This window comes from Apodemus sylvaticus, chromosome 2 (genome assembly GCF_947179515.1).
Source record: "Apodemus sylvaticus chromosome 2, mApoSyl1.1, whole genome shotgun sequence".
Classification (NCBI taxonomy): domain Eukaryota; kingdom Metazoa; phylum Chordata; class Mammalia; order Rodentia; family Muridae; genus Apodemus; species Apodemus sylvaticus.
The window spans coordinates 8,229,897-8,257,878 of record NC_067473.1 but is presented as its reverse complement, the minus strand read 5'-3'; the positions used below and the strand labels follow the sequence as shown (position 1 = coordinate 8,257,878).

Sequence of the window (27,982 nt, the reverse complement as noted above, 5' to 3'; positions counted from 1 at the left end):
GGAGCTAGGGTCGGGACTCCACGTCGGGCAGTCCGGGTCTTGGTCCAGGAAAAAGTTGCATGCACTAGGGGCATCCCGCCTGCCTGGTGAAAGGAACCGCAGCGCACAGGGTGGGAGGGCTTCCGATTTAGCAGGGCGGCTTCCGGAAGGCGGAGCTCCAACCCCATTTCCTTTCTCTGGGCTGGTTCTGGCCCAGCTGCACCTGTGTGTGGCCCTGGCTTCCCGGCTCTCTGCAGCTCGGTGGCAGCAGCATGGGTGGCGCGCGGGACGTGGGCTGGGTGGCAGCAGGGCTGGTCCTGGGCGCCGGCGCCTGCTACTGTATCTACCGGCTGACTCGGGGACCGCGGCGAGGCGGGCGCCGGCTGCGCCCTTCCCGGTCCGCAGGTGAGGCGAGGGGCTGCCCGGCAGGTGGACTGGTTCGGGGCTCCGGAACCACCTCAGGCCAGGCTGGGTCGGAGGTGCCCTAGATACTCGCTACTGCATGGGGAGAAAGGCCGGAGGTAGACGAGTCTGGAAGCCCAGGTTGCCTTGGGTGGATCCTGAGCCGCTTCCCTGCTCCCACTTCTTTGTTTAAAATAAGGACTGAAAACATTGCCCAGAGAGTCCTGTTACTTCCCTTCGGCTTCACTGCCGAGAGTGGAGGTTTCTCCGAGCCAAGTTGATTGCCTCTCATTTTAAAGTTTGACCTGAGCCTTTGTGTTATTACCAAAGAGATGCCCCTTACTGTGAGAAGGTTCTCAGGGGCCTCAAGCCTGGGTTGAAACTTAGCTCGTAGCTATATGAAGAATGGATCCCTGAGATGCAATTCTGCCAGCACTTTGTGGCTGGCACCTGTCCTGGGAGGTACCTTTAAGTCATCCGTAGCATCCCTGCAACCTCAGCCTTGGAGACACACCCTTCTAAAAGGATCGTTTACGTCGTGAAAACTGTTGGGGGAAACTATTTGAATTAAAATCTGCCAACCAAAACCTGCCTCCCTTAAAGGTAGAGAAATGTATTTGTTTTTAATGTATTTGTTCAGGCAGTTATTGGTGGGAGCTAAATTGCCTTTCCCCAGAACGAAAATAAGGCACCAAAAGGCAGGTAAAAAACACACGTCTTTGGGTTGTACAACTAGCATTTACTTTTCAAAATTTGCATTTACTAGAAGGGACCAGGAACAACCGTGGATTTGTATTCCAGCCTTCCATTTCCTCCAGGAAATGCTGTAAGGAAGGGGAGTGCATGGAACCTTTCCCTCTGGTCACAGAGGAAAGAAGTTTTTGAAAATGAGCATTTGCCCTTACAAAGCCTGATTTGTAGGGTTTTTCGTTTTGTTGGTTTGTGTGTGTGTGTGTGTGTGTGTGTGTGTGTGTGTGTGTGAGAGAGAGAGAGAGAGAGAGAGAGAGAGTGTGGTTTTTTTTTTTTTTTTTTTTTTTTTTTTTTTTTTTTTTTGCCCTCTGTCAAATATTTCTATACAAGAATACTTTGGTGGGTTTTTATTGTTAGTGGTGGTTTTTTTCTTTGTTTTACTTTTATAAGGCAGAAGATCTGATGTATCCATGGACTGGAACTCACAGCATAGCAGAAAACTTGAACTTCTGATCCTCCTGTCTCATCTCCCAGGTTGCTGGGTCTGACAGCATGCACCACTACACTTTGGAAGGAAGCCAGGGTCAGATAGCTTTAAAAATAGATTTCCGACAGCCCCTTCCTAAAGTTCTACCCTTATATTTGAGAGAAATCTATTCTTCTCTTAAACTGTTGAGAAGTGTGTAATCTTGGGAAGGTTGTTGGTCCAGCAGAGGAAGGTGTTGCCAAGCTCTAATTCAGCGCTAGCAGGCTGAGGTGGGAAGATAAGAGTCAGGGCCAGTCTAGGCTAACCTGTCTCCCAAAACGAGTGTTTCCCAAGCAAAGACACCCTGAGGCCAGTGAAAAAGATGGAAACAGTATCAAAACATTCAACTTGATTTAAGAACCTGACCGATATGATATAAACTCATTCTATCATTTACTAAAGAAAATCTATCAGGGAAATAATATACAGAGGCCAGATGGACATATATGGAGAATTATATGTTATTATTGCATTAATATATTTTTAAAAACTACATACTGGTTATACAGTTATACTAGTTATGTAGTTTAAAAACTAAGAGTTATTAAAATAGTATTTCTGACAACTTGTACCATTAAGAATAGAAGGAAATGTTCCTAAATTGATTGCGAACACCTATCAAAAGGCAAAGGCAAAGATACTTTAGTTAAAGGTATTTAATATTAAAACAGTAATTGCATCTTTATTAAGTTCAAAAATAGGAGAGGTTCTATCACAACTATTTAGCATTGTCCTGGAGTCCCAGACATCTCACCAAGAAAAAAAAAAAAATCCTAAAACCCATTAAGTATTACAAAGGAAGCAAAATTATAGGAAAAGAAATAAAATTCTAATTTGTAAATGACTCATTTTGAGCCAGAAAAGTGCCAGAAAATTAACCAAACAGTAGAAATGGTAAGCTAGCTAGAATACAACAAAAAATACACTTAGTGGCTTCTTATAACTAGGTAATATGTGAAAGAATTCAATATAAATTCAATTGAAAAGATTTCATTTGTAATAATTTCTAAAACTCAGAATATATCTAGCAGGAAGCCTGTATGTGGATGAATCACACAGCACCACCCTGGGAAAATGACTGAGCTATTTCCATAGGTTTCTGCCTTTTAGACTCTTAAAAGGATAATGGCTCCACTCTACGTAGTACAAAAACCAATGCCATAATCAATGCTCTTTAGGCAAACATCCAATCAGATAGGTGTACCTGATGCTTAAAGTAAAAGACAAGATGCTGTCAGCATTAGGGGTACATGCTGTTTGTATGCAGTGCCTAACTAACAGACATATATCGTCTGCCCATTGGCTAATGCTTGATGGCTGTGGGCCTTTGTTTCCTACATAAACTCAGAATAATAGTAGTATCTTCCTTCTAGGGATGCCTGAGAATCAAATGATATAAAACATGGTTAAGGGCACTGACTACTCTTCCAGAGGTTCTGAGTTCAATTCCCAGCACCCACATGGTGGGTCACAACCATCTGTAATGAAACCCGATGCCTTCTGGGATGTCTGAAGGCAGTGTACTCACATACACAACTCTTCTGCCCTGCCAGGCCTCAGCACCATGTCCGTTTGGGGTCCTGCTCTGTGTCCTCGCCGCCGCTGAGCCGTTCTCTTCCAGCATTCCTCCCATAACATCTCAGCTGTATTTTCTCTCCGCCATAAACCCCTATAATCAGCGGGCCCACATTCCAGTAACCAAGTAAATCAAAACTCTTAAAAGCTTAATTAACCAATCAAATTTATGTACCAGTAATATCATAATTCACAAGATGCCAATACAGTGACTTAAGAGCCAATTGATAATGATAAAAGCTTTATCTCAATATTTCTATCCTTATAAAAACTTGGCTTTTTGTGGCTAGTAAACACCACACAGGTCCACATCCGAAGCCATGTCCAGTCTCTTCCTTCTCCTTCTGCAACCTCTGTCCCCCCAACTCCTAGCTCCACCTTCCCTTTCCTGTCCAATCATAGGCCTTCCACTACCCTAATATGATTGGACATGGAAAATCCTGTAACACATATACAGAGATAGAGAGAGAGAGATAGATAAATAGATAGAGAGAGAGAGAGAGAGAGAGATAGGAAGGAAGATCTAGATCTGCAGGGGAGGGAGGCATCTAAAGTGCCTAAAACAGTGTCAGGCAGCCATCTACTGAGCCTCTGACATTTGGCCTGCCAACTCAGAAACGACTTAACATTTTCTTTTCTTTATCCTCTCAGACTCTGGTCAAGGGAAAAGTGTAAGCAGGCTTCCCCACACACTGCCCCTCCCCAGGCCTCAGTAGCTCCTTCCCCTCCCACAGGCAGCCTCCATGCTGACACCACTTGCATTCTTGAAGCCATGACCTTCCTCCTTCCTCTTCTCCCATCTCCCTCTGCCCAGCAGATGCCAACTGCCTGCCCTGTGGTTTTTCTCTCATACTTGAAAGTTGTTAGCTTTAAAAAACCAAACAACTGTGCCTAGTATCAGAGTATGTGTTTGAACATTTCACACATTAAAAATAAAACACATCACTGGTGATTTTCAATGAATTCTAAATGGCTTTCTTCTTATGCAGAAGACCTAACTGATGGCTCCTATGATGAGATCTTAAATGCGGAACAGCTTGAGAAACTTCTGTACCTGCTGGAGTCAACTGATGATCCTATAATTACTGAAAAAGCCTTGGTCACCTTGGGAAATAATGCAGCCTTTTCCACTAACCAAGTAAGCCTCCTCTCTCAACTCTAGGAGCCGTGGCCTCATTCCTCTCAGAGCCGATCCTCTCATGGTGTGGCCACTTGGGTTCACAACAGTATTTGCTTTACCTTGCTTCAGAAAATCACAGCCAGATAATGTCACAGAAAGTAATTTCTGAGAGGCTGGACACTCAAATCACATTCATAATAGTTCCTGTTCAACACTAAGCAGAAACTGGTCTTTTACTTAAAGTTGAGCAATGCCTTCTTCAAACAGTGAACATATCTAGCCTTTAAGTATATGTTTTAATGAGACAGCCAGTCTTGGTGGAGAGGACCTGAGGTAGGTGGTCCTTCAGCCAGTGGTAACCACAAATTGGTGTAAATGGTTGAGACCCAAGAGAATAATTTGAATGTTCTTCCCCCATAGAGCATGAGGAAAAACAGTTTGTGTTTTTTTTCAACAGTTTTTTTTCATGTTAACATTCACACTGATGGAAATTTATTTTTGAGCTAAAAAATGTTGATGGTTTTGCCACTAAAAGTGACAAATGTTTGGGGAAAGACATGCATTTAAGGTGTTTACACAATGTATACATATATCAAAGCATACAAACGACTCCATTCATGTATATTGTGTGTGTGCATGCGTGTGTGTGTGTGCATGCGTGTGTGTGTGTGTGTGTGTGTGTGTGTAAACAAAGGGAGCTAGGTCAGTGGGTAAAGTGCACTGTCCCATGTAAAATGGGCATGGTGCCATGTCCTGTAATCCCAGAAGGCACTGTGTAGTTGAACCCAATTAATGATATTCAAATTGGTCCCAGAGGCAGTGTGTGATTGCCTGCTACCCGCCCCAATGTTTTGGGTTCTCAATGAAAGGCACACATACACACACACACACACACACACACACACACGCAGCCTTTATATTTGGATATGTCTTAAACAGCTCAATGGCTGGGCCACGTCTTAACCTCCATGTGGCCGATGTACCCTCATCCCATATTCCTGAGTTATTACTTACTAAAATCTATATTCCATCTTTGCTTCCCCGGACCCAGACCTGCAGTCCCTCAGCTGCATTCCCGGCACCTACATGACGACTGTCACTCTGTCCCACAGCTCTCAGGCCTTCCTTCCCCCACAGGACAGCCAGTCTCCCTCCTCCTCTGTCCCTTGCCCAGGAATCCAAAGAGTCCCACCTCTGACTCCCTGCCCAGACATTGGCTGCTGGCAACTTTATTTCCAAATAAAACCAACAGGGGACAGGCTGCCCCAGTGTTTTATGTGTGGATGTGTGGATTCAGGTGCAATTTTGGGGACCAGATTAACATAATATTAGCAGCGTTAGACCAAACCCACAACCCATGGTAATGCCAGCACTAGGGCAGCAGGGCAGGTCGTCTGCAGGGCAGGTCGTCTGCAGGGCTCCTTGGCTTAAGGGCATCCTAAGCAACAAGCCTCAGATCCTACTGGGAGACCCTGTGTCAAATAAGACAGCTTCGGAGCAACAGTACCTCTGGCTCACATAGTTCCTATGGGATCCCATAGACATGGATGTTCTCACCCAGCCCCACACCCCAAAAGAAAAGTAAGTAGATAATGAAAATAAATAAATACGTAAATGTAAAATTAGGCGTATAAATGTAAAATTAAGCTCAGTAGGTAAAGGGCTCACCTTACAAACATGAGGATCTGAGTTCAGTCCCCAGCACTCCAATGAAAGCCAAAAGCCAGGTGTGGGTTACACTGGTCATCTCAGGGCTGGCAAGGTGGAGGCAGACAGTGATCCCTGAGGCTCCTCAGAGTCAGCCTCGTGGACGTGGTTGCACAGATTGTACGCAGTAGTGATCAGCTTCCGGGCACCATAACGCATCGTGTCGCCTTTAACCCTGCTTCCCATGTATCCTTGACCGACCCTGTCTGTGTGACATGAGTCCCTGTGTGTGTGCCTGGTGTCTGCCCATGCGCAATGTCTGTGCCTACAGAGAGCCTCGCTCTTCATTTATTGGACAGTGTCTTAGTCAGGGTTTCTACTGCCATGAAGAGACACCATGACCATGGCAAGTCTTATAATGGAAAACAGTTCATTGGGGCTGGCTTACAGTTCAGAGGTTTAGTCCACTGCTGTCTCAGAGGGAAGCATGGTGGCATGCGGGCAGACATGGGGCTGGAGAAGGAGCTGAGAGTTCCTCATCAGGGTCAACAGGCAGCAAGCAGGTCGGGAAATTAGAAGCCTTGAGGCCTGGCTTGAGCATCTGAAACCTCAAAGCCTGCCTCCAGTTTTCTCCAGCAAGGCCGCACCTACCCCAGCAAGGCCACACCTACTCCAGCAAGGCCACACCTACCCCAGCAAGGCCACACCTACTCCAGCAAGGCCACACCTACCCCAGCAAGGCCACACCTACCCCAGCAAGGCCACACCTCCTAATAAGGCTTCTCCCAATGGGCCTATGGGGGCCATTTTCATTCAAACCACCACAAACAGAATAGAAAACATCATGTTGGGAAGGATGAGACACTTTACAGAAATCTATTCTGTGTTTGCTGCTTTCAACAAATGATTAAGGATAATAACATGCATTATTCTGGGTCAGGGGCAAGAAATTACATAACTCAGGGGTGCAGGTGTGCATTCGTTTAGGTTGTGAACATTGACTGCTGATTGAGTAGGGAAACCCAAGGCAAGGTTGGTTGATTTTATATTTATATATATATATGTATATGTATGTGTGTGTGTATGTATGTATATATATATACATATATATATTCTCTTAAAGCAGGTAAAAACAGTTTGAGTACACAGGGGTTTTGGGGGGTTTTTTGTTGCTGTTTTTGTTTGTTTTTTTGAGACAGGGTTTCTCTGTGTAGCCCTGGCTGTCCTGGAACTCACTTTGTAGACCAGGCTAGCCTCAGACTCAGAAATCCGCCTACCTCTGCCTCCCAAGTGCTGGGATTAAAGGCGTGCGCCACCATCCGCCCGGCTTTGAGTACACAGTAAGCTAGCAATCTTAAGTGACTTCCAGGTGTATTATCAACTTAAGATATTAGATCCAGCCTTAGAATATAAGAGGTATTTCCAAATATTGCATGTCCATACTTAGTGAGTCCCAGCCAAAGCAAGAGCTGTCTCAGAAAATAAAAGTAAAAAGGAATGACAGCTGAGGTTGCTCTCTGCACGTGCACACACACACACACACACACACACACACAATGTAAGTAAGAAAAGTCTCTAAAAGAAAGATTTATATATGTGAAGATCATTTCTCTAGTGTTAATGTTAGTTGCATTTCTACATGCATGCAATCCGTAAAAGGGCTGCGTACTGAAGCTATGGTTCATTCTCTCCTCTCTCTTAGGCCATTATTCGTGAGTTGGGTGGTATCCCAATTGTTGGAAACAAAATCAACTCCCTGAACCAAAGTATAAAAGAGAAAGCTTTAAATGCCCTAAATAACCTGAGTGTCAATGTCGAAAATCAAACTAAGATAAAGGTAAGTTGTCTGGGATAAAAAAATACCTCAGGTGTCTGTACAAAGGAGAAAGTGACTTGGGTCGGCTGTGAAGCTAACGGTGCTCTGTAACCTCCCGGGCAACAATGACCTTAAAGAAACAAAAACTGATTGAGATAATGTTCTTGTGCACTGTGTAAAGGTTGTCTTTGCATTATTCAGATGTTGATTTCTGTGCCTGCAGAAAGCCCAGCACTGACAGACTTTGGTATTGTTATTTTAAGGAAATGTCACCTGTAAACATTCTTCTCCATCACCTTCTGATTGGTTCAGTGAAGAGCTGAGGGCCTGTAGCGAGGCAGGAGAGGATAGGTGGAGATAGGAGCTCTGGGAAAGATTCAGGCTCAGGGATTCACCAGCCAGATGCAGGGGAATCGGACTGAGTGAACCGAAACAGGCCACAAGGCCTAGAGTAAACGGGTTGATTAAGTAAGACGTGCTAGCTGGGAGGCGGCCTTGCTGTGGCCTAAGCTTTCCTAAGTAATAAGTCTCTGTGTCATTGCTGGGAGCTGGCGGGTCTAGACAGGCCGACCACGGAAACTAGGGTAGCACCATCTCTAGGCACCATAGGTGGATTTCCACCTAATTCAGGGGTGTTAAAAGAATGAAGCCAGATGTGTGGGGCACACACCAGCAGAAAGCCTCGGTAAGTTAAAAAAACCACAAACACAACTCAGTGTTTTTGTTTTTAAACTCTGTTTTGTGGTACAAAATAGAGACACAGATGGGGCGTTAGTTTTGACCTAAGTAAGCCAAGAAGGAATCAGCCCTTCTAAGGTCATGAGGAAAAAGCAAATCTGCAGGAGAGTGGGTAAAAGATGAAGATGAACAACTGATGGAAGTATTGTAAGTTACACTCAGACGTGCAGTCCACCTGTGCAGGTTCCAGCTGCTACACTCAGATGTCCAGTCCGCCTATGCAGGTTCCAGCTGCTACACTCAGACGTCCAATCCGCCTGTGCAGGTTCCAGGTGCTACACTCAGACGTCCAGTCCACCTGTGCAGGTTCCATCCAGCTGCTACACTCAGACGTCCAGTCCGCCTGTGCAGGTTCCATCCAGCTGCTACACTCAGACGTGCAGTCCACCTGTGCAGGTTCCAACTGTTACACTCAGATGAACAGTCCGCCTGTGCAGGTTCCAACTGTTACACTCAGACGTGCAGTCCGCCTGTGCAGGTTCCAGCTGCTACACTCAGACGTGCAGTCCACCTGTGCAGGTTCCAACTGTTACACTCAGACGTGCAGTCCACCTGTGCAGGTTCCAATTGTTACACTCAGACGTGCAGTCCGCCTGTGCAGGTTCCAGCTGCTACATTCAGACGTGCAGTCCACCTGTGCAGGTTCCAACTGTTACACTCAGACGTCCAGTCCATCTGTGTAGGTTCCAACTGTTACACTCAGATGAACAGTCCGCCTGTGCAGGTTCCAGCTGCTACACTCAGACGTCCAGTCTGCCTGTGCAGGTTCCAACTGTTACACTCAGATGAACAGTCCGCCTGTGCAGGTTCCAGCTGCTACACTCAGACGTCCAGTCTGCCTGTGCAGGTTCCAACTGTTACACTCAGACATCCAGTCCACCTGTGCAGGTTCCAGCTGTTACACTCAAACAGACGTGCAGTCCGCCTGTGCAGATTCCAGCTGTTACACTCAGACGTGCAGTCCACCTGTGCAGGTTCCAACTGTTACACTCAGGCAGACATCCAGTCCACCTGTGCAGGTTCCAGCTGTTACACTCAAACAGACGTGCAGTCCGCCTGTGCAGGTTCCAGCTGTTACACTCAGATGTGCAGTCCACCTGTGCAGGTTCCAGCTGTTACACTCAGATGTGCAGTCCACCTGTGCAGGTTCCAACTGTTACACTCAGGCAGACATCCAGTCCACCTGTGCAGGTTCCAGCTGTTACACTCAGACAGACGTCCAGTCCGCCTGTGCAGGTTCCAGCTGTTACACTCAGATGTGCAGTCCACCTGCGCAGGTTCCAGCTGCTACACTCAGACGTGCAGTCCACCTGTGCAGGTTCCAACTGTTACACTCAGACAGACGTCCAGTCCGCCTGTGCAGGTTCCACCCTCACCTTCAACCAGGAGTCGGTGCCGCTTTTTAAAGTATGGAGAGACAATAAAACTGACTGAAGGGAGACAGTTGACTTCTAAGTGTAATTTAGAGCTTAAACACTTGATCTCTGTGTCCTTATTGTTACATCTGTGGTGGCATGGGTGCCTTTGGAGTGTCTCACAGACATTAATAATGTGTATTGGACAGTTAGTTGATCATTTCTTGGTACCTGAAATTAGAAACATTTCATAGTTCTTTGATGGCATTCAGACTTAGTAATAATTTCTCTGGTCTGGAAACTCATGCCTGAGATGTAAGTACTTCCAAATGCTTCACTGTGCTCACCAGTGGAGGTTAACAGCAGTGCAGGGTCACTCACGAACACGCCAAAGCACATGTGCTCGCCTCACTACACAAGAGCAGTCTTGAGCTAAAGTTAGGCCTTTGGGTCTCAGCACAATGCCAGGTTATTAACAAAGGCAGCTTTAAGTCAAATGGTCACCAAAGTTGGAGGGCCGGACACAAATGCCATCTTTTCTGAGGAACTCATTCATCCTGAGCCGCCAACCCTCCTCTACTGTGCAGAAAAGTAGCCGCTCAGTAGAAGTTTCTGGGGAGCCAGAGTTGCTCAGTGGTTCCTCTCACCTGCAGATCTATGTCCGTCAAGTCTGTGAGGATGTCTTTGCCGATCCCCTGAACTCTGCAGTGCAGCTGGCTGGACTGAGGCTCCTGACGAACATGACGGTCACCAATGACCACCAGCACCTGCTCGGCGGCTACATCGCTGGCCTGTTCCACCTGCTGCTCACCGGGAATGGAAGCACCAAGGTAGGATGTGGGGCAGTCAGTCTGGAAGAGCTGTGGCCTCAGACTTACTGAGATTGGATTTCTGGCCAGCCCTTGTGTGGCGGCTCAGCACACACCTTTAACCCCACACGCTAGAGGCAGGCGGGTTTCTATGAGTCTAAGTAATGAGTTCCAGAGAGGAAAAAGAACAAAGATATGAAACACCAGACCATATCTCAACCCTGTGATGTCCTGAAAAGATAGTGGTGCCTTTGATCCCAGCAGAGGCGGGTAGATCTGTGTGAGTTCACCATCAGCCTGGTCCATAGAGCAAATCCTAATGGGCAGGACTACATAGAAAAACCCTGCATCTGAAAGAAAAAAATAGTCCTCTTAAAGTTTATACTTATAGAAACCCAAGAAAGTGTATCACTTTTATCCCTAATACTGAACTGCAGAATCCGTTTGTGGAGATCGAGTGCTGGGTTTCTTGCCTTGGTGGGTGGCCGTTTTCTGAGAATCAGTAAAATCATGTTCTGGGATCCCTGGGATCATCACCCAGAAACAGGAAGGAAAAGGACTGTGAGGAAAAGGACAGGAAGCTGCAGCTATGTCTACCTCAGGATTGACCAGTCTCTAAGATTAGCATATGAAGCGATGGGTTCTGTTGATTTCCTTTTTCTGTGTGGTTTGTATTTGTTTGTTTTCCTGCTCCTCCTCCCCAGCGTCTCCCCCTCAGCCCTGCCCGCCCCCCCCTTGCCTCCCTCTCCCTATTCATGTCACATGCAGATGTCACCACTGTTGTTTAGGAAGGGAGGTCAGCAGGAGTCAGCGCCCACAACACGGGGTCGCAGGGATGAGCTCTCAAGGCTCACAGGCTTGGAGGCGGCCTTTGCCTCCTACCAGCCTGCTTCAGTTATTAAAAAAGGGAGTTATTTTTTTATTTTTTTATTGGTGAATAAGTGTTTATGGTGGATGTGTGTGTGTGTGTTTATGGTGGATGTGTGTGTGTGTTTATGGTGTGTGTGTATTTATGGTGTGTGTGTTTATGGTGTGTGTATGTTTATGGTGGATGTGTGTGTGTATGTGTGTGCATGTGTGTGTGTGTGTGTATGGAGTATGTGTGTTTATAGTGGATGTGTGTGTGTTATGTGTATATGTGTGTGTTTATGGTGAATGGATGGATGTGTGTGTGTGTGTGTGTTTATGGTGGATGTGTGGATGTGTTTATGGAGTGTGTGTGTTTATAGTGGATATGTGTGTTATGATGTATGTATGTGTGTGTGTGCGTGGATGTGTTTATGGAGTATGTGTGTTTATGGTGGATGTGTGTGTGTTATGTGTATATGTGTGTGTTTATGGTGAATGGATGGATGTGTGTGTGTGTGTGTGTGTGTTTATGGTGGATGTGTGGATGTGTTTATGGAGTGTGTGTGTTTATAGTGGATATGTGTGTTATGATGTATGTATGTGTGTGTGTGCGTGGATGTGTTTATGGAGTATGTGTGTTTATGGTGGATGTGTGTGTGTTATGGTGGATGTATGTGTGCATGTATGTATGTATTTATTGTGTGTGTGTGTGTTTATGGTGGATGTGTGGATGTGTTTATGGAGTGTGTGTGTTATGGTGGATGTATGTGTGCATGTATGTATGTATTTATAGTGTGTGTGTGTGTGTGTTTATGGTGGATGTGTGGATGTGTTTATGGAGTGTGTGTGTTATGGTGGATGTATGTGTGCATGTATGTATGTATTTATAGTGTGTGTGTGTGTTTATGGTGGATGTATGGATGTGTTTATGGAGTGTGTGTGTTTATGGTGGATGTGTGTGTGTTATGGTGGATGTATGTGTGCATGTATATATGTATTTATAGTGTGTGTGTGTGTGTGTGTGTGTATGTGTTTATGGTGGATGTGTTTATGGAATGTGTGTGTTTATGGTGGATGTGTGTGTGTTATGGTGGATGTATGTGTGCATGTATGTATGTATTTATAGTGTGTGTGTGTGTGTGTTTATGGTGGATGTGTGGCATGAAGCTTATGTGGAAGTCAGAGGGCAGCTTTGTGGAATCGGTTTTCTCTTTCTCCTCTACATGAATTTGGAGATGAATCTCCTGAGCTGGCCTCAGTCTCACTGTGGAGCAGAGGCTGCCCCTGGGCTTCTTTCTTATCCTCCCGATACTTCTGAGTGCTGGGGTCACAGGCGCGCACTGCCTTCCCTGGGTTTATATTGTCCTGAAGATGGAACCCAGGCATGTACTGCACAGCTGTGCTGTTTCCCAGCCCTCCATTACCTTCTCCACAAAATGGCTTGGCTCAGCCATTCTCTGCTGAAATCCTCCTACACCACAGCCATGCAGTGTTATGTGAAGGCAATCAGATGCAGGAAGGCCTCACTGGTTCAGTTGTACAAATATGGGAGGCAGCGGGGGGAAGCTGGCCGCTGAGGCCTCCGGAGACACCTCAGAAGTCTGAATAGATCTCTCGTGTTAAAGTCCATTCTTATTGCTGTGTTTTTAAAGCACACAGAAGTGTGTATATTGGCTAGTTGTAATGGTAGACTTGTGTTCTCGTAGACAACTGAAAGCAAAATGCATGGGTATTTGATTGTACTGGATGTGATTTTATCTTTAAATTTTATTTATTATTTGCATATATGATGGGAAAGGGTGTATGCCACAGTGTGTACATGGAAATCAGAGGACAACTTTGTCTTTGTAAGATTTATTTGTTTATGTACATTGTGTGTTTTGTTGACACGTACATCTGCATAGCCGAAGAGAGCATTGGACCCCATTACAGATAGTCGTGAGCCACCATGTGGGTGCTGGGAACTGAACTCTGTACATCTGGAAAAGCAGCCGGTGCTCTAACCACCGAGCCATCTCTCCAGCTGGGGACTTGAATTGTGTTTGGTTGTTGGGCTACAAGGGCTTTTCCTTCTGAGTCATCTAGCTGGCTCCAAGTTGGATTTTCTTTTTTCCTTCCTTCCTTCCTTCCTTCCTTCCTTCCTTCCTTCCTTCCTTCCTTCCTCCTCTTCTTCCTCCTCCATCATCATCATCATCATTATGAGACTACACTGTGTGTCCTGGGCTGATCTGAAACTCTGACTCTCCTGTTTCAGCCTCCCAGGTGCCAAGATGTGTAGGTAAGCACCACTGTTGGCTGTGTTAGTATTTAGGAAGGACCATTATGAAGATGTACCCCAAGTGTCTGGCATCATCTGAGTACTTTTGGGGTTATCAGGATGAGGCACTGTACGTAAGCGCCTCACTGTGGTCCAGTGCTTCTGGGGTGTTTGTATGCAGGTTTTCTGCACTTCCTGGTCTAAGACATACCCAGGCATTGAAAATTAAACACAGGAGCTTGCCCAGCCCCAGCTGTACTGCTCCGGCCCCAGGCTGTTTCCAGCCCTCTGCATCTCTCTCCCCGGTGGAAGATGACTTCAGCGTTTTTAGGACCCAGGGAAATGCTTTTTTCCCTGGGTGCTGTAATGTTATTCCTGTATGCACAAACTTCTCCCTTGACTGTCTCTGCAGCTGCTTTACCCAGAACCCAGGAAGAACTCTAACTCAGTTCTGAGGCAGGCAGCTACATAGGTGTGTCTCAGGTCTTGCTGATCAAGTCTACAACGTTTTAAAAGATGAATCGTGTTGTTTTGTTGTATTCTTCTATCACGTTGCCTAGAATTTTTTCTAGGATAGAAATTTAAGCTTTTAGTGGGAACTGACCACCGGTTATGGCATTGTCTCTTCATAAAGGCTGAGGGTCAGGTTCTCACGTGCCGATGAGCCTTTCATAGCCTTCCATTTGTCTGCGCCCACTGTGGATGTTCCTGAAGATGCCCCCCCCCCCCCCCCAGTGACTTTTAAAGGTCTTGTTTCACTGTACTCTAACCACCTGTGCTTGCACCACTGACTCAACAAATCCTGGGAAGTGTTTGCTCTCTGCAGTGAGAGCCAACAGCTGAAATGTCCTGGGTCACCACAAGGTGGCGCCTGTGGCAAGAAAGGGGGGAAAAACCCAGAACTTAAATGTTCAAACCAAACTGTAGTCCATAAATGTGTGCAAGGTCACATTTCAGACACCAGCCAGCTGCTGCCCTTACCATCCTCTGGTTGATTATGCGCAGACCTTCATACCCAGGTCCGTCTCCTAGGTTCAGAGCTGTCTATTTATTACACAGCTTTTGCTCCTGTTTTTCTGCTCCAGCCTTCATAGACTTTGCAGGCAGGCACTTTATTTCTTAGACTGATATTAGCATTGCTGACAGCATCATGCCAGCTGAGATGTCCCAGTTGCCATTGGGAGGGCACTGAAGGGTCAGCAGTCACTCTGGCTGTCCTAAGAGGCCATAAATTTCCCTAGAAGCACCTGCCTGAAAAACACGATCCTGAATAAACAGGACTCCCACTGTGGGGCAAGACAGGCCTCAGGCATTGGCAGGACTCCCACTGTGGGGCAAGACAGGCCTCTGGCGTTGGCAGGGTCCCCACTGTGGGTGAAGATGGGCCTCTGGCATCGGGCTCTTCTTTTCACCCTGTTCTCTTCTGCTGCGGCTTCGCCATGTGTTCATTTCACTGAACTCAGAAGGCGATGAAAATGAGGCTAACCAGAGCTTTACCACCTTCATAATAATTAAGTCCATGTGTGGCCAAAGGAGTTGCAGGTTGTATGACAGAATGTTCTAGATCCAAGGTAGACCTTGGTAGTGTGGTGCCTGCCTAGCCCAGGGGACCCTAGGTTTGATCCCATCACCCTCTCCCCCAAAGATCTATGGTCAGTATCTATTGCCTGCTTAATTTGTTATAAAAATGTGCGTTCTGGTTCCTTCCTGGGTCTGGTGAGATGTGTCGATCTCCTTTCATGTGTCGATCTCCTGTATTCTTGGCTTTAGTACCTGCCTTCTCCTCCCTTTAATTTCAGCTGTCTTGTAAAAAATGTGGGTTTTACAAAGAGACATGGTGGGGCTGGAGAGGTGGCTCAGCACATAAGAGTATGCGCTGCTCTGGCAAAGGAGCCAGGCCTGGTTTTGAGCAGCCACGCCGTAGCCATTGGTCACTTCAGTTCCAGAGGCTCCAGTGTCCTCTTCTGAGCTCTGCAGACCCCACATGCACACACGGTGCATATACATGTATGCAGTCAAAAAGATTCATACACATAAATCAAGTGAACATTTTAAAACATCCTAATTATTACTAATTTTTCAGAGATGATAAGAGCGCTAGAATTTTGATTCGCTATAAAATCATTTTAATATCACTTCCCATTTAAATGATCCAAAAACATTTTTTTTCACATTTAAAAAAGATATCCTCTAAGACTCATCGTAAACCTAGTAAAGAAAAGGATCCTAGTGTTGAGTCGTGACGACCAAACTGTTCCAGAATTGTAACAACTCTCATGAGAACTAAACTAAGCTTTGAGAGATTTCTGTTGTTTCGGAGACCAGATTCTCCTTCCCAGCACTCCTAACGAAGAGATTTAGGAGATTTAAGAGAGAGATGGGTTTATGTGTGAAGTGTTTGTCAGGCAGACACGAGATCAGGAGTTCAAATACAAGCACCCTGGAAATACGGTGTGGGTGGCCTGCCTGGAACCCCAGCGCAGCGGGTGTGAGCTGGGGTCCCTAAAACAAGGCGGCTGACTAGCTGACTTGGTGAATTCCGGGTTCAAGTGAGGACGGTGCTTCAGCAAAGAGCAGGCAAGGAGACTCTGGCCTCCCCTTGCACATACATGAATGTGTGAATACACACATGTACAAACAGGGAAAAAAAGGATGATTTAACACATACCAGACTTCCAGTACAGAGAAGGCATCTGCTGCGTTCTTGCTGTCTCCCCACTGTCTCCCCAGCAGTTGGACCAGAGAAGTGAGGCTTTAGATGGCGCTGACAGTGGGGGCCTCTGTGAAAGTGGTGCCGAGCACTCGAGGGGCTGAGCAGAGACTTCATGGAGAAGGCGGGAGCTAGGACTTGAGGTCCGGGAAGTGGGGTAAGAGTGGGGTTCCAGGGAGAAGGGTCATGCTGGCTGACCCAGTAAACCCAGTATTTTGTTGGCAGGTTCAGGTTTTGAAGCTGCTTTTGAATTTGTCTGAGAATCCAGCCATGACAGAAGGACTACTCAGTGTCCAAGTAAGTATATTACCCACCTGGTTCACAAACGCACACATGCAGAGATTACCTACCCAGTTCATAAACGCACACATGCAGAGATTAACTACTCAGTTCATAAAAGCAGACGTACAGAGATTACTTACCCAGTTCATAAAAGCACACATACTGAGATTACCTACCCAGTTCATAAAAGCACACATGCAGAGATTAGCTACCTGATTCATAAACGCACACATGCAGAGATTAGCTACTCAGTTCATAAATGCACACATGCAGAGATTAGCTACTCAGTTCATAAACGCACACATGCAGAGATTACCTACCCAGTTCATAAACGCACACATGCAGAGATTACCTACCCAGTTCATAAACGCACACATGCAGAGATTTTGACAAACAGATCTGGAAAGGTTTGCCCAAAAACATTCACAGGAATTATTTGTGAAGATGAACATTAAGCATATTTTGTTTTTTAAAACTTCTCTGTGGCACCAGCGAACTTTCCATCTCTGCCCAATTTACAGAATATTTCTGTCACTGCATTTTAAAATCTGGTTTGCTCCGTGCACATGTACTTCAGTACTTGCTGAGACAGCTGTGTTCAGCCCCCTGTGTGAGGCCGTGCTGAGCACTCGGCCAGCGCTGAGCACTCGGCCAGCACCAGCAGGTTCCTAGTGTTCCCATGGAACTTAGGAGAAGCGACCATGTAACAAGCTATCAAGATTGTTGAAAACATGTAACAAATCGTTGAAACAGTCCCTGCGCACTGAAGAAGGCCAAGCCGTGTGGGCGGCCTGCAGAAATCGAGCCATCTGCTCCCTCCTCTTACCCAAACTGTGTAAGCAGCAATACTGGTTGAACTAATGAGTTCTTACAAAAACTGGATAGATCCTAAAATGGTTAGCTTCCCAAATGTCTACACTCTGGGGTTCCAAAAGAAATCTTAGTTTTGCCACTAACAAAATCCCATTTCCGCTTGTAACATGGAATAAAAACTAACCATGTGTAAGTTAGGGGTGGGGGTGCTGCCTGGAGCCAGACTTTTACATGTTAACTAGTGGGTGCTGTTCTAAGATATGACAATGACAGTGTTTCTTCCTTCAGGTGGATCCCTCATTCCTTTCGCTTTATGACGGCCAAGTAGCAAATGAGATTCTTCTCCGGGCTCTTACGCTGCTTCAGAATATAAACAATTGCCTCAAAGTGCAAGGCCGGTCAGCTAATCAGCTTCCTTTTGCTAAAGGCTCATTGTTTTTTCTGTTGTATGGAGAAGAATGTGCCCAGAAAATGAAAGCTTTGGCTTGTCATCATGATATGGATGTGAAAGAGAAGGCTTTAGCAATTAAGCCGAAATTCTGACTGGTTGCTCCTATTTTTATTAAAGAATCAAAGAATACTGCAAGGAGCCTCTACCTTCCTTTAGGAGGGTTCTTCAGCTGATGGAGCTAAGCAATCAAAGCCGGTGTGAGCAGCTCTGATCCACATGATGTTCACAAGTTTAGATTTTGGAGTTCAGATTTGGGGTTTGGGGACTGAGTGTGGTCTGGAACCTTCAGAGGAGGTGAATCACTTCTGGGGCAAACATCTCGATCATGGACGGACTGGCCATGCCCTTCGTGATGATTTTGAAGGCTTCTACTACTATTAAATGATATGAGGAAGATACTTACCGAGGTATTTAATGGTTTCCTGACATGAACTGAGTGGCCTTTCTCAGTACAATCCTAACTCCTGGGAGTGATTTGCAGTTGCTCATGAGACCGTACTAGGTGCCAAGGTGAAGACTATCACTGTCACAGCAAGAGCCTTGTGGCTCAAAGCAGTGACCACCGCCAGCTCAAGAGTCCACCGCCAGCTCAAGAGTCCACCGCCAGCCCCGCCATACGGCTTCCAAGTCTGAGTTCATCATGAGACTGCCCGCAGCCTTTCTGATCAGTAGGACTGTACTTCTGTTACATGGAAAATGTTTCCTGACTGCTTACCCCCTTGTGTAAGATACTGGAGAACAATCCAGGTTTTCACCCATAGGCAGCCGGGCAGACCAAACAGCAGCTCTTTAAAACAGAGTGCCCTGCTGAGTCTGTGTGGATGCACGAAGAACTACAACCATGAAATGGCTGTTTCTAAAAGCATGCTGTGAAACAATGTATTAGGGGCCCGTGTCTTTTTTTTTTTTCTCTTAGTAATGATAAACACATTTATACATGGACAGAACATTTCTAGAATGATACGGAAAGTTTCTGAGCATGGAACTGGGACCTGGGTACATGGATTTCTTTGTGTGCCTGTTTCTACCGGTAGTTTGGATTTTTACTGAGCATAAACTGTATAATTTTTTAATAAAAAGGAAAAATGTAAGGTGTACCTAATTTCTCCCCCCCCCCCCGACATTATTTTACTAAATTTCATCACATTTTACTTGACTAAAATTACAATATATGCATTTTTAATTTTTCCAATTTGTCTTATTGTGTGAGTGTTTTGCCTGCACGAATGTATGTATGGCCACAAGGTCAGAGGCCGGTGTTGCAGCTGGAGTAGGGGACGATTGTGAGCCACCATGTGGGTGCGGGTAACTGAGACCAATACCAGGGCCTCTCGGCACTGAGCCAGTTCTCTAAGCCCCTAGAAATATGTTCAGCTATCTTTTCAAATCCTTTTATAATATTTATTTAGAAGATAAATTAGACACTTTTTTACAATGTATATTAGACAACGAGAGTAGATTTTTTTTCAAAATTTATTTTCACTTTACACATACATCCTTTGAAATGTAGATTAGAAAAATAAAGTGAAAACCATTCAATAGGGTGGTTGTATTAGAGAGATCTGGTGTATTTTACACCGAAAGGAACTTTTACATGTAAACAGAAGCAAACCAAAACCATGAGGAAGCCTAAAAAAAAATATGAGGCAGGCCCAATTCATTCCGGGGAGCCAGAACACATCACGTGGACGGCCGTGAACAGTATGTGAGGACACAAAAGCACCCACCAAGGCCAGTCGTGGAGAAATAGTTAAGTTGTATCAGTTGCTTAAGATAAGTTTCAGTATGGCTTACAGTAACACAATGACTGCAGTGGTACCGGGTGTCGCGTGTGCCCTGAGGCTGGCGCCCACGGCATATCTGCTAGCCCTGTTCTCCGACTTTAAATGGAATCGTGGCTTTAATGCCTCTGAGTCACGTTCACTACACACGCACTGTTACAGCACACGTTTCTCCTTGAATGATGAGGACATTTTATATAAAAACACTACATTCTAAGGGTCGCTTGTATTGGCCATTCCCCTCTAAAGTCACAAAGTGCTCAGTGTGGTGTCCGGGCAGGAACAATGCATCATGGGAAGCACTGCTCCTCAGCTGTCCTCCTGGGCCTGTCTGCATCAGAGTGATATCATAAGTTTTCTCCCTTAGATTTCTAAAGTGCTTTAAAAAAAGTATTCTCTGCCTTGGGAGGTAGGCTGACATTGTCCGTCCCTCTTGTACATGGTGGCACTGGGTCTGAATATGAGTTACTTGTTTTGGGATGGACAGAATTCCAGTGAGAGGCCAAAGTGACATGCATCACCCATGCAAAGGCATCAAATTATTGAGTACTCCCTATGTAATATTTGATATGATATATATATAAAGCCTGCTATGTTCTATACCATGGGTCTAGGAAGCAGAAGCAGAATGCACCTTCACTAAGCCCCGGCAGCTCACTTCCTTAAGGTACATTACAAACCTGTGAATGCAGAGGCGTACTGGGACAAAGACTCTGGTCAGCAGATACCCACAATCTTACAAAACAAAAAAACTACAGGTGGTTCACAATGGCTTGCTAAAAGGTACAATTGTGCTTATAGGTCATTTAATATAAAAATATATACCACATCCAAGTCATGTAAAACATACATCTTACTGACATCTTTGGGGCTAGGGCTGAGAACAGGAGACACCATCCGTAAAGAGAAGACAGACCAAGCAGAGGGAGAGCGGTCCCAGTGAGCCCGTGATGTGTCCACCACGTCTAGGCCCCACATACTCCCTCTCTTCCCTTCTCTGCCCATCAGCCTCGAACCTGGGAAATGCGGCTGTGTGGACGATGCCCTCTTAGGGGTGTAAGTACGCGATGCTCATGGCTGCACACAAACACAAATACCTGAGGCCAAAGAGCTTCTTCTCACCATAGTTAAAATGGTAACTTTATGCGATGTATATTTGACCACCATAAAAAAAAATCTATTTTAAAAAAACAATAAATTTAGCCCAAACACCTATGTTCTTATGCTTAACAAAATAAAATCACTTAACATTTGGCATGTGAGCTGTGTTTTCCCCTCTCACTGTAGCTCTGGCTGGCCTTGAACTTGTCAGCTGGCTGCCTTATCCTTTGGAGTGCTGGACTGCAGGTGTGCATTACCACGACCAGCAGTTAATCACTATGTGGAGGTCAAGCTTATCATTATATAACTATAAGAAAGGTGTGTGTGTGTGTGTGTGTGTGTGTGTGTGTGTGTGTAATCTAGGTAGGTAAGCTTGACTCCTTTGTAGAAAGTCCTGAATATAAAAAGAAATGGAACATTAATATTAGTTTTTCACAACCTCAGAAATTTTACTGCCACTAAAATATAGTGTTTTAATAAAAAATAATATTTTGCAATGTTTGTATCATTTTTAAAGTCTATATTGGACAGTTTCTTAAATAACCCATACCTAGACTCCCAACAGTTTATGTAAGAGAGTCTTATCAGTTAGCAAGTTATAATACAAAACAAAACAAAACACACACTTGCAGAAATTGTTTTCCATGTGAAGAGTGTCCTAATATTTGTGAATCTCTTAGTCTTCGTTGTCGCTGAAAATTCCTAATTTCAAGTTTCTTCAAAAGCTCTATCGGTGTTCAAGTATCTCGACTCTCCGTGCTTCAGGGTGAAGAAATCCTCACAGGAAAGCCCATATCGCTCTAGAGCTTCGCTCAGTTTCGCCGGCGGCTCTAAGTAATGCTGGCAGTGACAGAAGAAAAGGAAAACTTAGACTCCAGATACTCACAGATACCTGACGGCTACTCCAAACAAGCACACAAACTACAAATAAATTCAAAACACCAAAAGTTACCCAAATAAAACAATCACTTTTTTTTTAAATGAACTATTAGCAAAATCAGACAAACACATCTTCTTGCCCAACTGAAGCCATTAATTATAAAGCTGCTACAATTGTCGACTACTGGACGGAAATAAGTCCATCCAAAGTCTGTGTGTGCACACGTGCCACCCTGCATCAGTGACATTAGATTACACAAAACCCGATCCTGATCTCAGGACACAATTTCAGTGTAACTGGAATCAATACCAAGATGGTGATCTTAGGACCATAAAAAATGACACAAAACATGCTCCAGAGTGGTTTTTGCACACTTTCTGCACACTTGAATACTTTCTTAAAAAGGTCAAAGTACCTTGGCAAAATGTCCTGGAAGGCAAAGATTTCGAACCCAGGGATGTGAGTTAGATCCCCAGACCCACATGGTATACAGATAAAACTGACCCTGTCTGACCTCGACATTCATTCTATGGTGCACACGCCCCGCACAAATACACAATGTAAATTATTTCAAAAGCGCAGACCACTTGAATGTAGAATAAAACTGTTTTTATAAAGAAATTTAAAGTATGAAGGTAAACAACACCATTAGTTTTAAAAATACAACATCTGGAAGGGGTATGAGAGACGGCTCAGTGGTTAACACACTGCTTGCTCTTCTACAAGATCCAGGCGCCATTCTATGGCTTGCAACTGTTTGTAACTCCAGTCCCATGAACCTGATGCCCTCTTCTGGCCCTCTTGGGCACCAGACACATGTGTGGTACACAGATATATATGCAGGCAAAACACTCATGCACATAAAAACATTTTAAAAAAACACACAGAAAACTAGAGAATCATTGTGTTGTAGTAAAAAGAACAGTTTAAAAAGAAATGTATAACTACACTGCCAGAGGTGCAAGCACACTAATAAATAACATTTGCACTAATTCTTAGAGGATTTCATACATGTGTACAATCTATTTCAACAACATCCACTCCTTATCCCGCCCTCCCCTCCTCTCAGACCCTCCCCTCCCCAGGACCCACTCCAACTTCATCCCCTTTCTAAAAGTTATTTCCCTTCTGACCTAAATCTCTATGCTGTATAATAGTTGTTTATTTTTTTATTCATTCGAAGTTTCTTTTTTTTTCCTACCTAATTAGAAAGGCCGTAGCATTTAGAAGTTAAAAAACAAATCGAAGTTTCTGAACTAATCGCCACTGGGGAGTCTGTCTCTCCCCTTCTGTGAAGACTATCTTCTAGACATCTACAGAGTATACCAGCTAGTGAGCCAGGCAAAAGTCTTTACCCTTCCAATACAGAGACAAACACAAAGGGAAATAAGGTATCTGAGGGGTTACTATGTTCTTGGGGGCAGGGGGAGAAAGTGCTGAAAATAAAGTCTGTCTAAGGACAATCTGGGGTCCTTCCAAGAAAGTCCCCTCTAAGCACACCCCAATGGCCTGGGCTGCTCAGGGCACTGCAGGCAAGGGGCTTTCACCCCAAACATGAGGCTCCCAGGGCACGCAGTGTCGTGATTTGATTCAAATTGTAAAGGCCACTGTCTTCTACAGAGATGAGCAGAGTGTAGGGGGCAGTGTGTGGAATGAGGGCTGAGCTGTCTGTGAGGGTGAGGAGGGTGAGGAGGGTGAGGAGGGTGAGAGGGAGGAGGGGGAGGAGGGGAGGAAGGTGAGGAGGGTGAGGAGGGTGAGGAGGGTGAGGGTGAGGAGGGGGAGGGGGAGGAGGGGGAGGAGGAGGAGGAGGGGAGGAAGGTGAGGAGGGTGAAGAGGGTGAGGAGGGTGAGGAGGGTGAGGAGGGAGGGTTCTGGCTAGAGGAGGAGGCGGCTTATCTGTAAATGTGGTGGGGGTGGGGGATGGGGGTGGGGGTGGGGAGCTGATCTAGAAGCCGGACATAGGAAGATTAAGGGATGTGAGAAAGGTTAAGGGTTCCAACACCAATCCCCAGCTTACACTCCCCACTGACTGAGAGTCAAAACTTTAGACACAGCTAATAAATCCACAGTAAAGACTGCCTGCACAGTCATTACACCCTTTCCTGAGCAGCATCCCAGACAGGAACAAAACAGCCAATGAACCACCGAGTAGTGTACCAGAAGCATGCTCGAAATCCTCATAACCTTCGGATACTTCATCTACTGGGCCATCTGCATAGCCCCAAGCACAGCTTTTGGAATGCCGGCCCTGGAAATCTGCCCTCGGTGTTTACTGCTTCTTAATACTGAGTCACCCTGATTCTGAATTAACCTGCAATTCTTCTCTGTGATTTACGATCCCAGCTACAGGAGTCAAGGCCTCTAGCAACTCCTCAGACTGGCCGGCTAGGCATGCTGGGCTGCGTCTCCTCACTGCAAGACTGGGTCAGGCCAGCTGCCTGCAACACCCAATCCTTACAAGGAAAGATGAGATAACCAGCAAAATATAAAAGCCAGGGAACTTTTCTTGGGGCTTAGCATGTAATGTGGGTATATTCCTCCCTGTTTATTTCCCATTTGCAGCTATGTTTAGAGGGTCACCGACAGCATTCAACTAACTACTAAATAATTTATTTAGAGTTGCAGCCTATTTGATCACACTGTGAATCCCAAGATTGGGTTATTTACTGAAGAAACGTTAGTCTGTACAAGGGCGAATAAAAGATAATTTTACAATTCAGGTCTGAACTACGCTTTATTTAGACTGCATTCTTGGAGACAATTCAGCACAACGCTTGAAGGCTGACTAGTGAAATGATTCTTGATATCTGAGGTTTAGATCCTCTCTTTGTCTCTCCATCTCGGCAGAGCCCCATGACTGCCCGCCACTCAGGCAGAGTCTTCAGGCCTTCCTTTACAAAGGCTCAATAAATACTACTGTTCCATCTAGGTCACTGACAGGATACACATGGGACGTCCACACACACGAGCACACAGAGATGACAGAAGAAACTACCACCAAACGGTAGCATACACATGCGACAGCTTGCCTCTTGCAAATGCACACACGTCCCTTGGGTGGGTGAGGGGAAGCCTTCCTCCTGGCTCTGTACACAGGGTTATTTCAGCATAAAATAGACACTTCAACCAGGGAGTAGGGAAACGAGCAGGGAGTGTATTAGGTAATTCTGGAACAAACCATGTTCAAACAAAGGGGCCAGGCTGGAGGTAAGCAGAAAGCAAGAGGGCTAAAAGCAGCAAGAAAAACTGGGTCTCTGCAGAGAGGTCCTAGGACATAGAAGGAGCCACAGAATGCCAAGGAGAGGTTGACTCCTAACCCCTTCTAAACATGGCCTGGTCTCAGATCCAGGAATGAAGAGACATGTCTCTAGACTTGCCTGATCCCAGAAGCCAGACCAGCAGCAGAGCTCTGGGGATCAATCCCCTGAGGAAGAGTCAGTTCTTCTGATGTAGTTTAGGAATAAACCACACTTAGCAATGTCAGAGATGACAAGCACTGAATCAGGCAGATGAAAACTGAATAGTTTACGATGAACTAGCTACTAGTTCAGTGGCTAGGTAAGAAGCGTCGAGTCCAGCTCTCCACTCCAGCTGCCCTCCACCACCCACTCTCCTGCTGAACAACTCCTCCCTTCCCCAGTGTCTGCTGCCTCCTCATGCTCTGCCCTCTCCTCCTCTGGAAAGACAACTTCCTTCTTGCCTGTGGCCACGCTAAAATTTGCATCTTCCAAGGAGCAACTCCAGATCCCTCCCCATGTTTGAGACCAATTTATCTGTCCTACTCTAAAGCACTTCCTCCTTCCAGTTAACAAGCCATGTTCACGTGTTCTGGCTTCTACTAGAATACAAGCCATCTGGAGAGTGGGCCACGACGGCACATGTTCTAAACCACTCAGAGATAACTGGATAAGCACACATCCTTTGTTAACTGGAGAATCAGCACACCACACAGGTTTTATTCATATTGTTTTCAGGTATTATTTTACTAACAATTACACTTCGTCCCTCCAGTTCATGTGGTGATTGTTATAATTGTATGGAGTTTGATTACCACAGTGTTGTCTCTGAAAGCTACACACAGCAATACCTAAACCCCACCAACAGCCGAACACACAATCGAAGCTAGGTTGTTTGTTTGTTTGTTTGTTTGTTTGTTTAAATCAAACTTACCTCATTAGCTAAGGCGAAAGTCCCCCAATGAATTGCCACAGATCTCTTTGTTTGAAGGTCAATGTGAATCCTTACAGCGTCTTCTGGGTTAGCATGCTGGTATTTCATAAACCACCTGATGAAACACAGTAATTAATTAATCCAGTCTTTGAAAACAGCCTAAATCTGAATGACTGTTTCATCTAATCTACATTTAATAGTCGGCATATCTGGAGAGAGAGTGAGCTGAGCAGTTAAGAGCACAGACTACTTTTGCAGAAGACCTGAGTTTGGCTCCCACATCAGGCAGTTCACAATTACCTATAAGCCCAGCTCCAGGAGAACCAATGCCCTTGTCTGACCTCCTTGGACACCTGAACATGCAGACACACCAGACACACTCAGACATACACACACACACACACACACACACACAGAGAGTTAAAAATAAAACTTAAAATGATTCTTCATAGGACTATGAATATTTGAACTCGTAGCAGCTTTTTGTGTTCAGCTTTCACATTTTTTATTATTTGAGCACTTTATACATGTATACGACGGTTATTTGTATAGCCTCGCCTATTCTTTGGGTTGACTCTGTGTCAGTGCACCTAAGACCGAATCACCAGCAGATGCAGCAACAAGCGGGAGGAAGCCACCTCCGACCTCTTCTCAGCCAGCAAATTCAGGCAATGCTCATCCGGAAAACTTACAGCAAAATGCTACTCTGTGATTCAGATGTAACTACTCTGGGCTGGGACACTGGCATTGGGCTTTTGCCGCCAGAGTCGAGAATTCCAGGGAGGCAAGCATCGGTGAGGAGAAGGGGCTGGAGAGCAAGTCTGGAGGCTCCTCAAGACTTCACTGTAAGAAGGCAAGCAGCGCTGGAGAGACAGCTCTGCAGTCAAGACGGTCTGCTGTCCTGCAGAGGGCCTGAGCTCAGCTCCCAGCATCCACATGGGGGGGATGGGGGCTCACAATGGCCTGCAACTCCAGCCATAAGAAACCAGCCCTCTTCTGACCTCTGCAGGCACCCAAACTCCACTCACATAGACACAAAAAATATACGTAAATATTAAAAATAAAATCTTTTGCTGGTACACACCTTTAATCCCAGCACTCAAGAGGCACAGGCAGGCAGATTTCTGAATTCAGGACCAGCCTAATCTACAGAGCTAATTCCAGGACAGTCAGGGCTATACAGAGAAACCCTACCTCAATAAATAAATTATACATGCATATATATATATATATATATATATATATATATATGTATATATATGTATATATATATATTCCCATATATATGCATGATTTTATATATTTTCCCCATATATATGTATGGGAACAAAACAATTAGAACAGTGGGTCAAGAGTGGGACTGGGCTTGAGTGGTAAATGCCTTTTGAAGGGGCAAGAACTAAGGTTAAAGAGTTGGTGATTAATGGTGAGGTCTGAGATGGAATATTTAATTTTAGAACACTATGATGTGATATATATTCGGTTCAGAATCATATATATTCTAAACTGAAGCAAAACCCATCCACAGTCAGTAACCATTCCCCCTCAGTTCACTTTTCTCTGGGGGCAAAAAAGCAAACATCTTGCGTGTATAAACTGTTACACAAGTGAGTCTCAAGCTTTGTTTCATGTTTACTTTGATTTTTACTGATGCTATATTTTAAAAGCACGACTTAATATTTTAAAAAGCAAATACTCTGCAATTTTAGGAATGAATCAAAGAAATGTAATAATGGGTAAAGAATTGGAAGCCCAACTCCAGATACTACAGAATAAAACTATAGAACAGATATAAACAGAGCAAATGACAAGCAAGCGAGAATTAATCCAGGTATCAATCCAGGTGCTGTGTACACACCCCTGTAACCCTGCCAGTCCACATGAGGATCCTAAGTTCAAGGCTGGCCTACATCACCAAGACTTTTCCCAAAAATCAATAGTGCACTGTATAACGTGACAGAAAGTCCTACTGCTAGACAAGGAATTTCACTTCAACCATCATAAAACTGGGCTGGAGAGATGGCTCAGCAGT

The 27,982-nt window shown here is 45.2% G+C and overlaps 2 protein-coding genes across 6 annotated transcripts in view; one reads left to right on the top strand and one right to left on the bottom strand.

Annotated features, from left to right (window-relative positions):
- The first annotated feature begins 74 nt into the window (after positions 1-74).
- Positions 75-18,928, top strand: Armc10 (armadillo repeat containing 10). The gene is made up of 6 exons (XM_052173091.1): positions 75-384; positions 4,162-4,310; positions 7,642-7,776; positions 10,502-10,678; positions 16,699-16,770; positions 17,857-18,928. The coding sequence occupies exons 1-6, from the start codon at positions 252-254 to the stop codon at positions 18,109-18,111; spliced, it is 921 nt and encodes a 306-aa protein (XP_052029051.1). The 5' UTR covers positions 75-251; the 3' UTR covers positions 18,112-18,928.
- A 546-nt stretch (positions 18,929-19,474) lies between these two features.
- Napepld (N-acyl phosphatidylethanolamine phospholipase D) overlaps positions 19,475-27,982 on the bottom strand; it is a 44,262-nt gene continuing 35,754 nt past the window's right edge. For all 5 annotated transcript variants that reach the window (XM_052173088.1, XM_052173089.1, XM_052173086.1 and 2 more), the window contains exons 4-5: positions 25,951-26,065; positions 19,475-21,741 (exon numbers count right to left, since the gene is read on the bottom strand). In XM_052173088.1, the coding sequence (XP_052029048.1) occupies positions 21,610-21,741; positions 25,951-26,065 (247 nt within the window). In that variant the 3' untranslated portion in view covers positions 19,475-21,609. The remainder of the gene's footprint in view (positions 21,742-25,950; positions 26,066-27,982) is intronic.

Bases quoted from the DNA above. Each gene is read 5' to 3' on its own strand.
- Armc10 (XM_052173091.1), top strand. From the start codon at position 252: ATGGGTGGCGCGCGGGACGTGGGCTGGGTGGCAGCAGGGCTGGTCCTG. The intron at 385-4,161 runs GTGAGGCGAGGG...CTTCTTATGCAG, and splicing joins GCGCCCTTCCCGGTCCGCAG to AAGACCTAACTGATGGCTCC. The intron at 10,679-16,698 runs GTAGGATGTGGG...TTTTGTTGGCAG, and splicing joins CCGGGAATGGAAGCACCAAG to GTTCAGGTTTTGAAGCTGCT.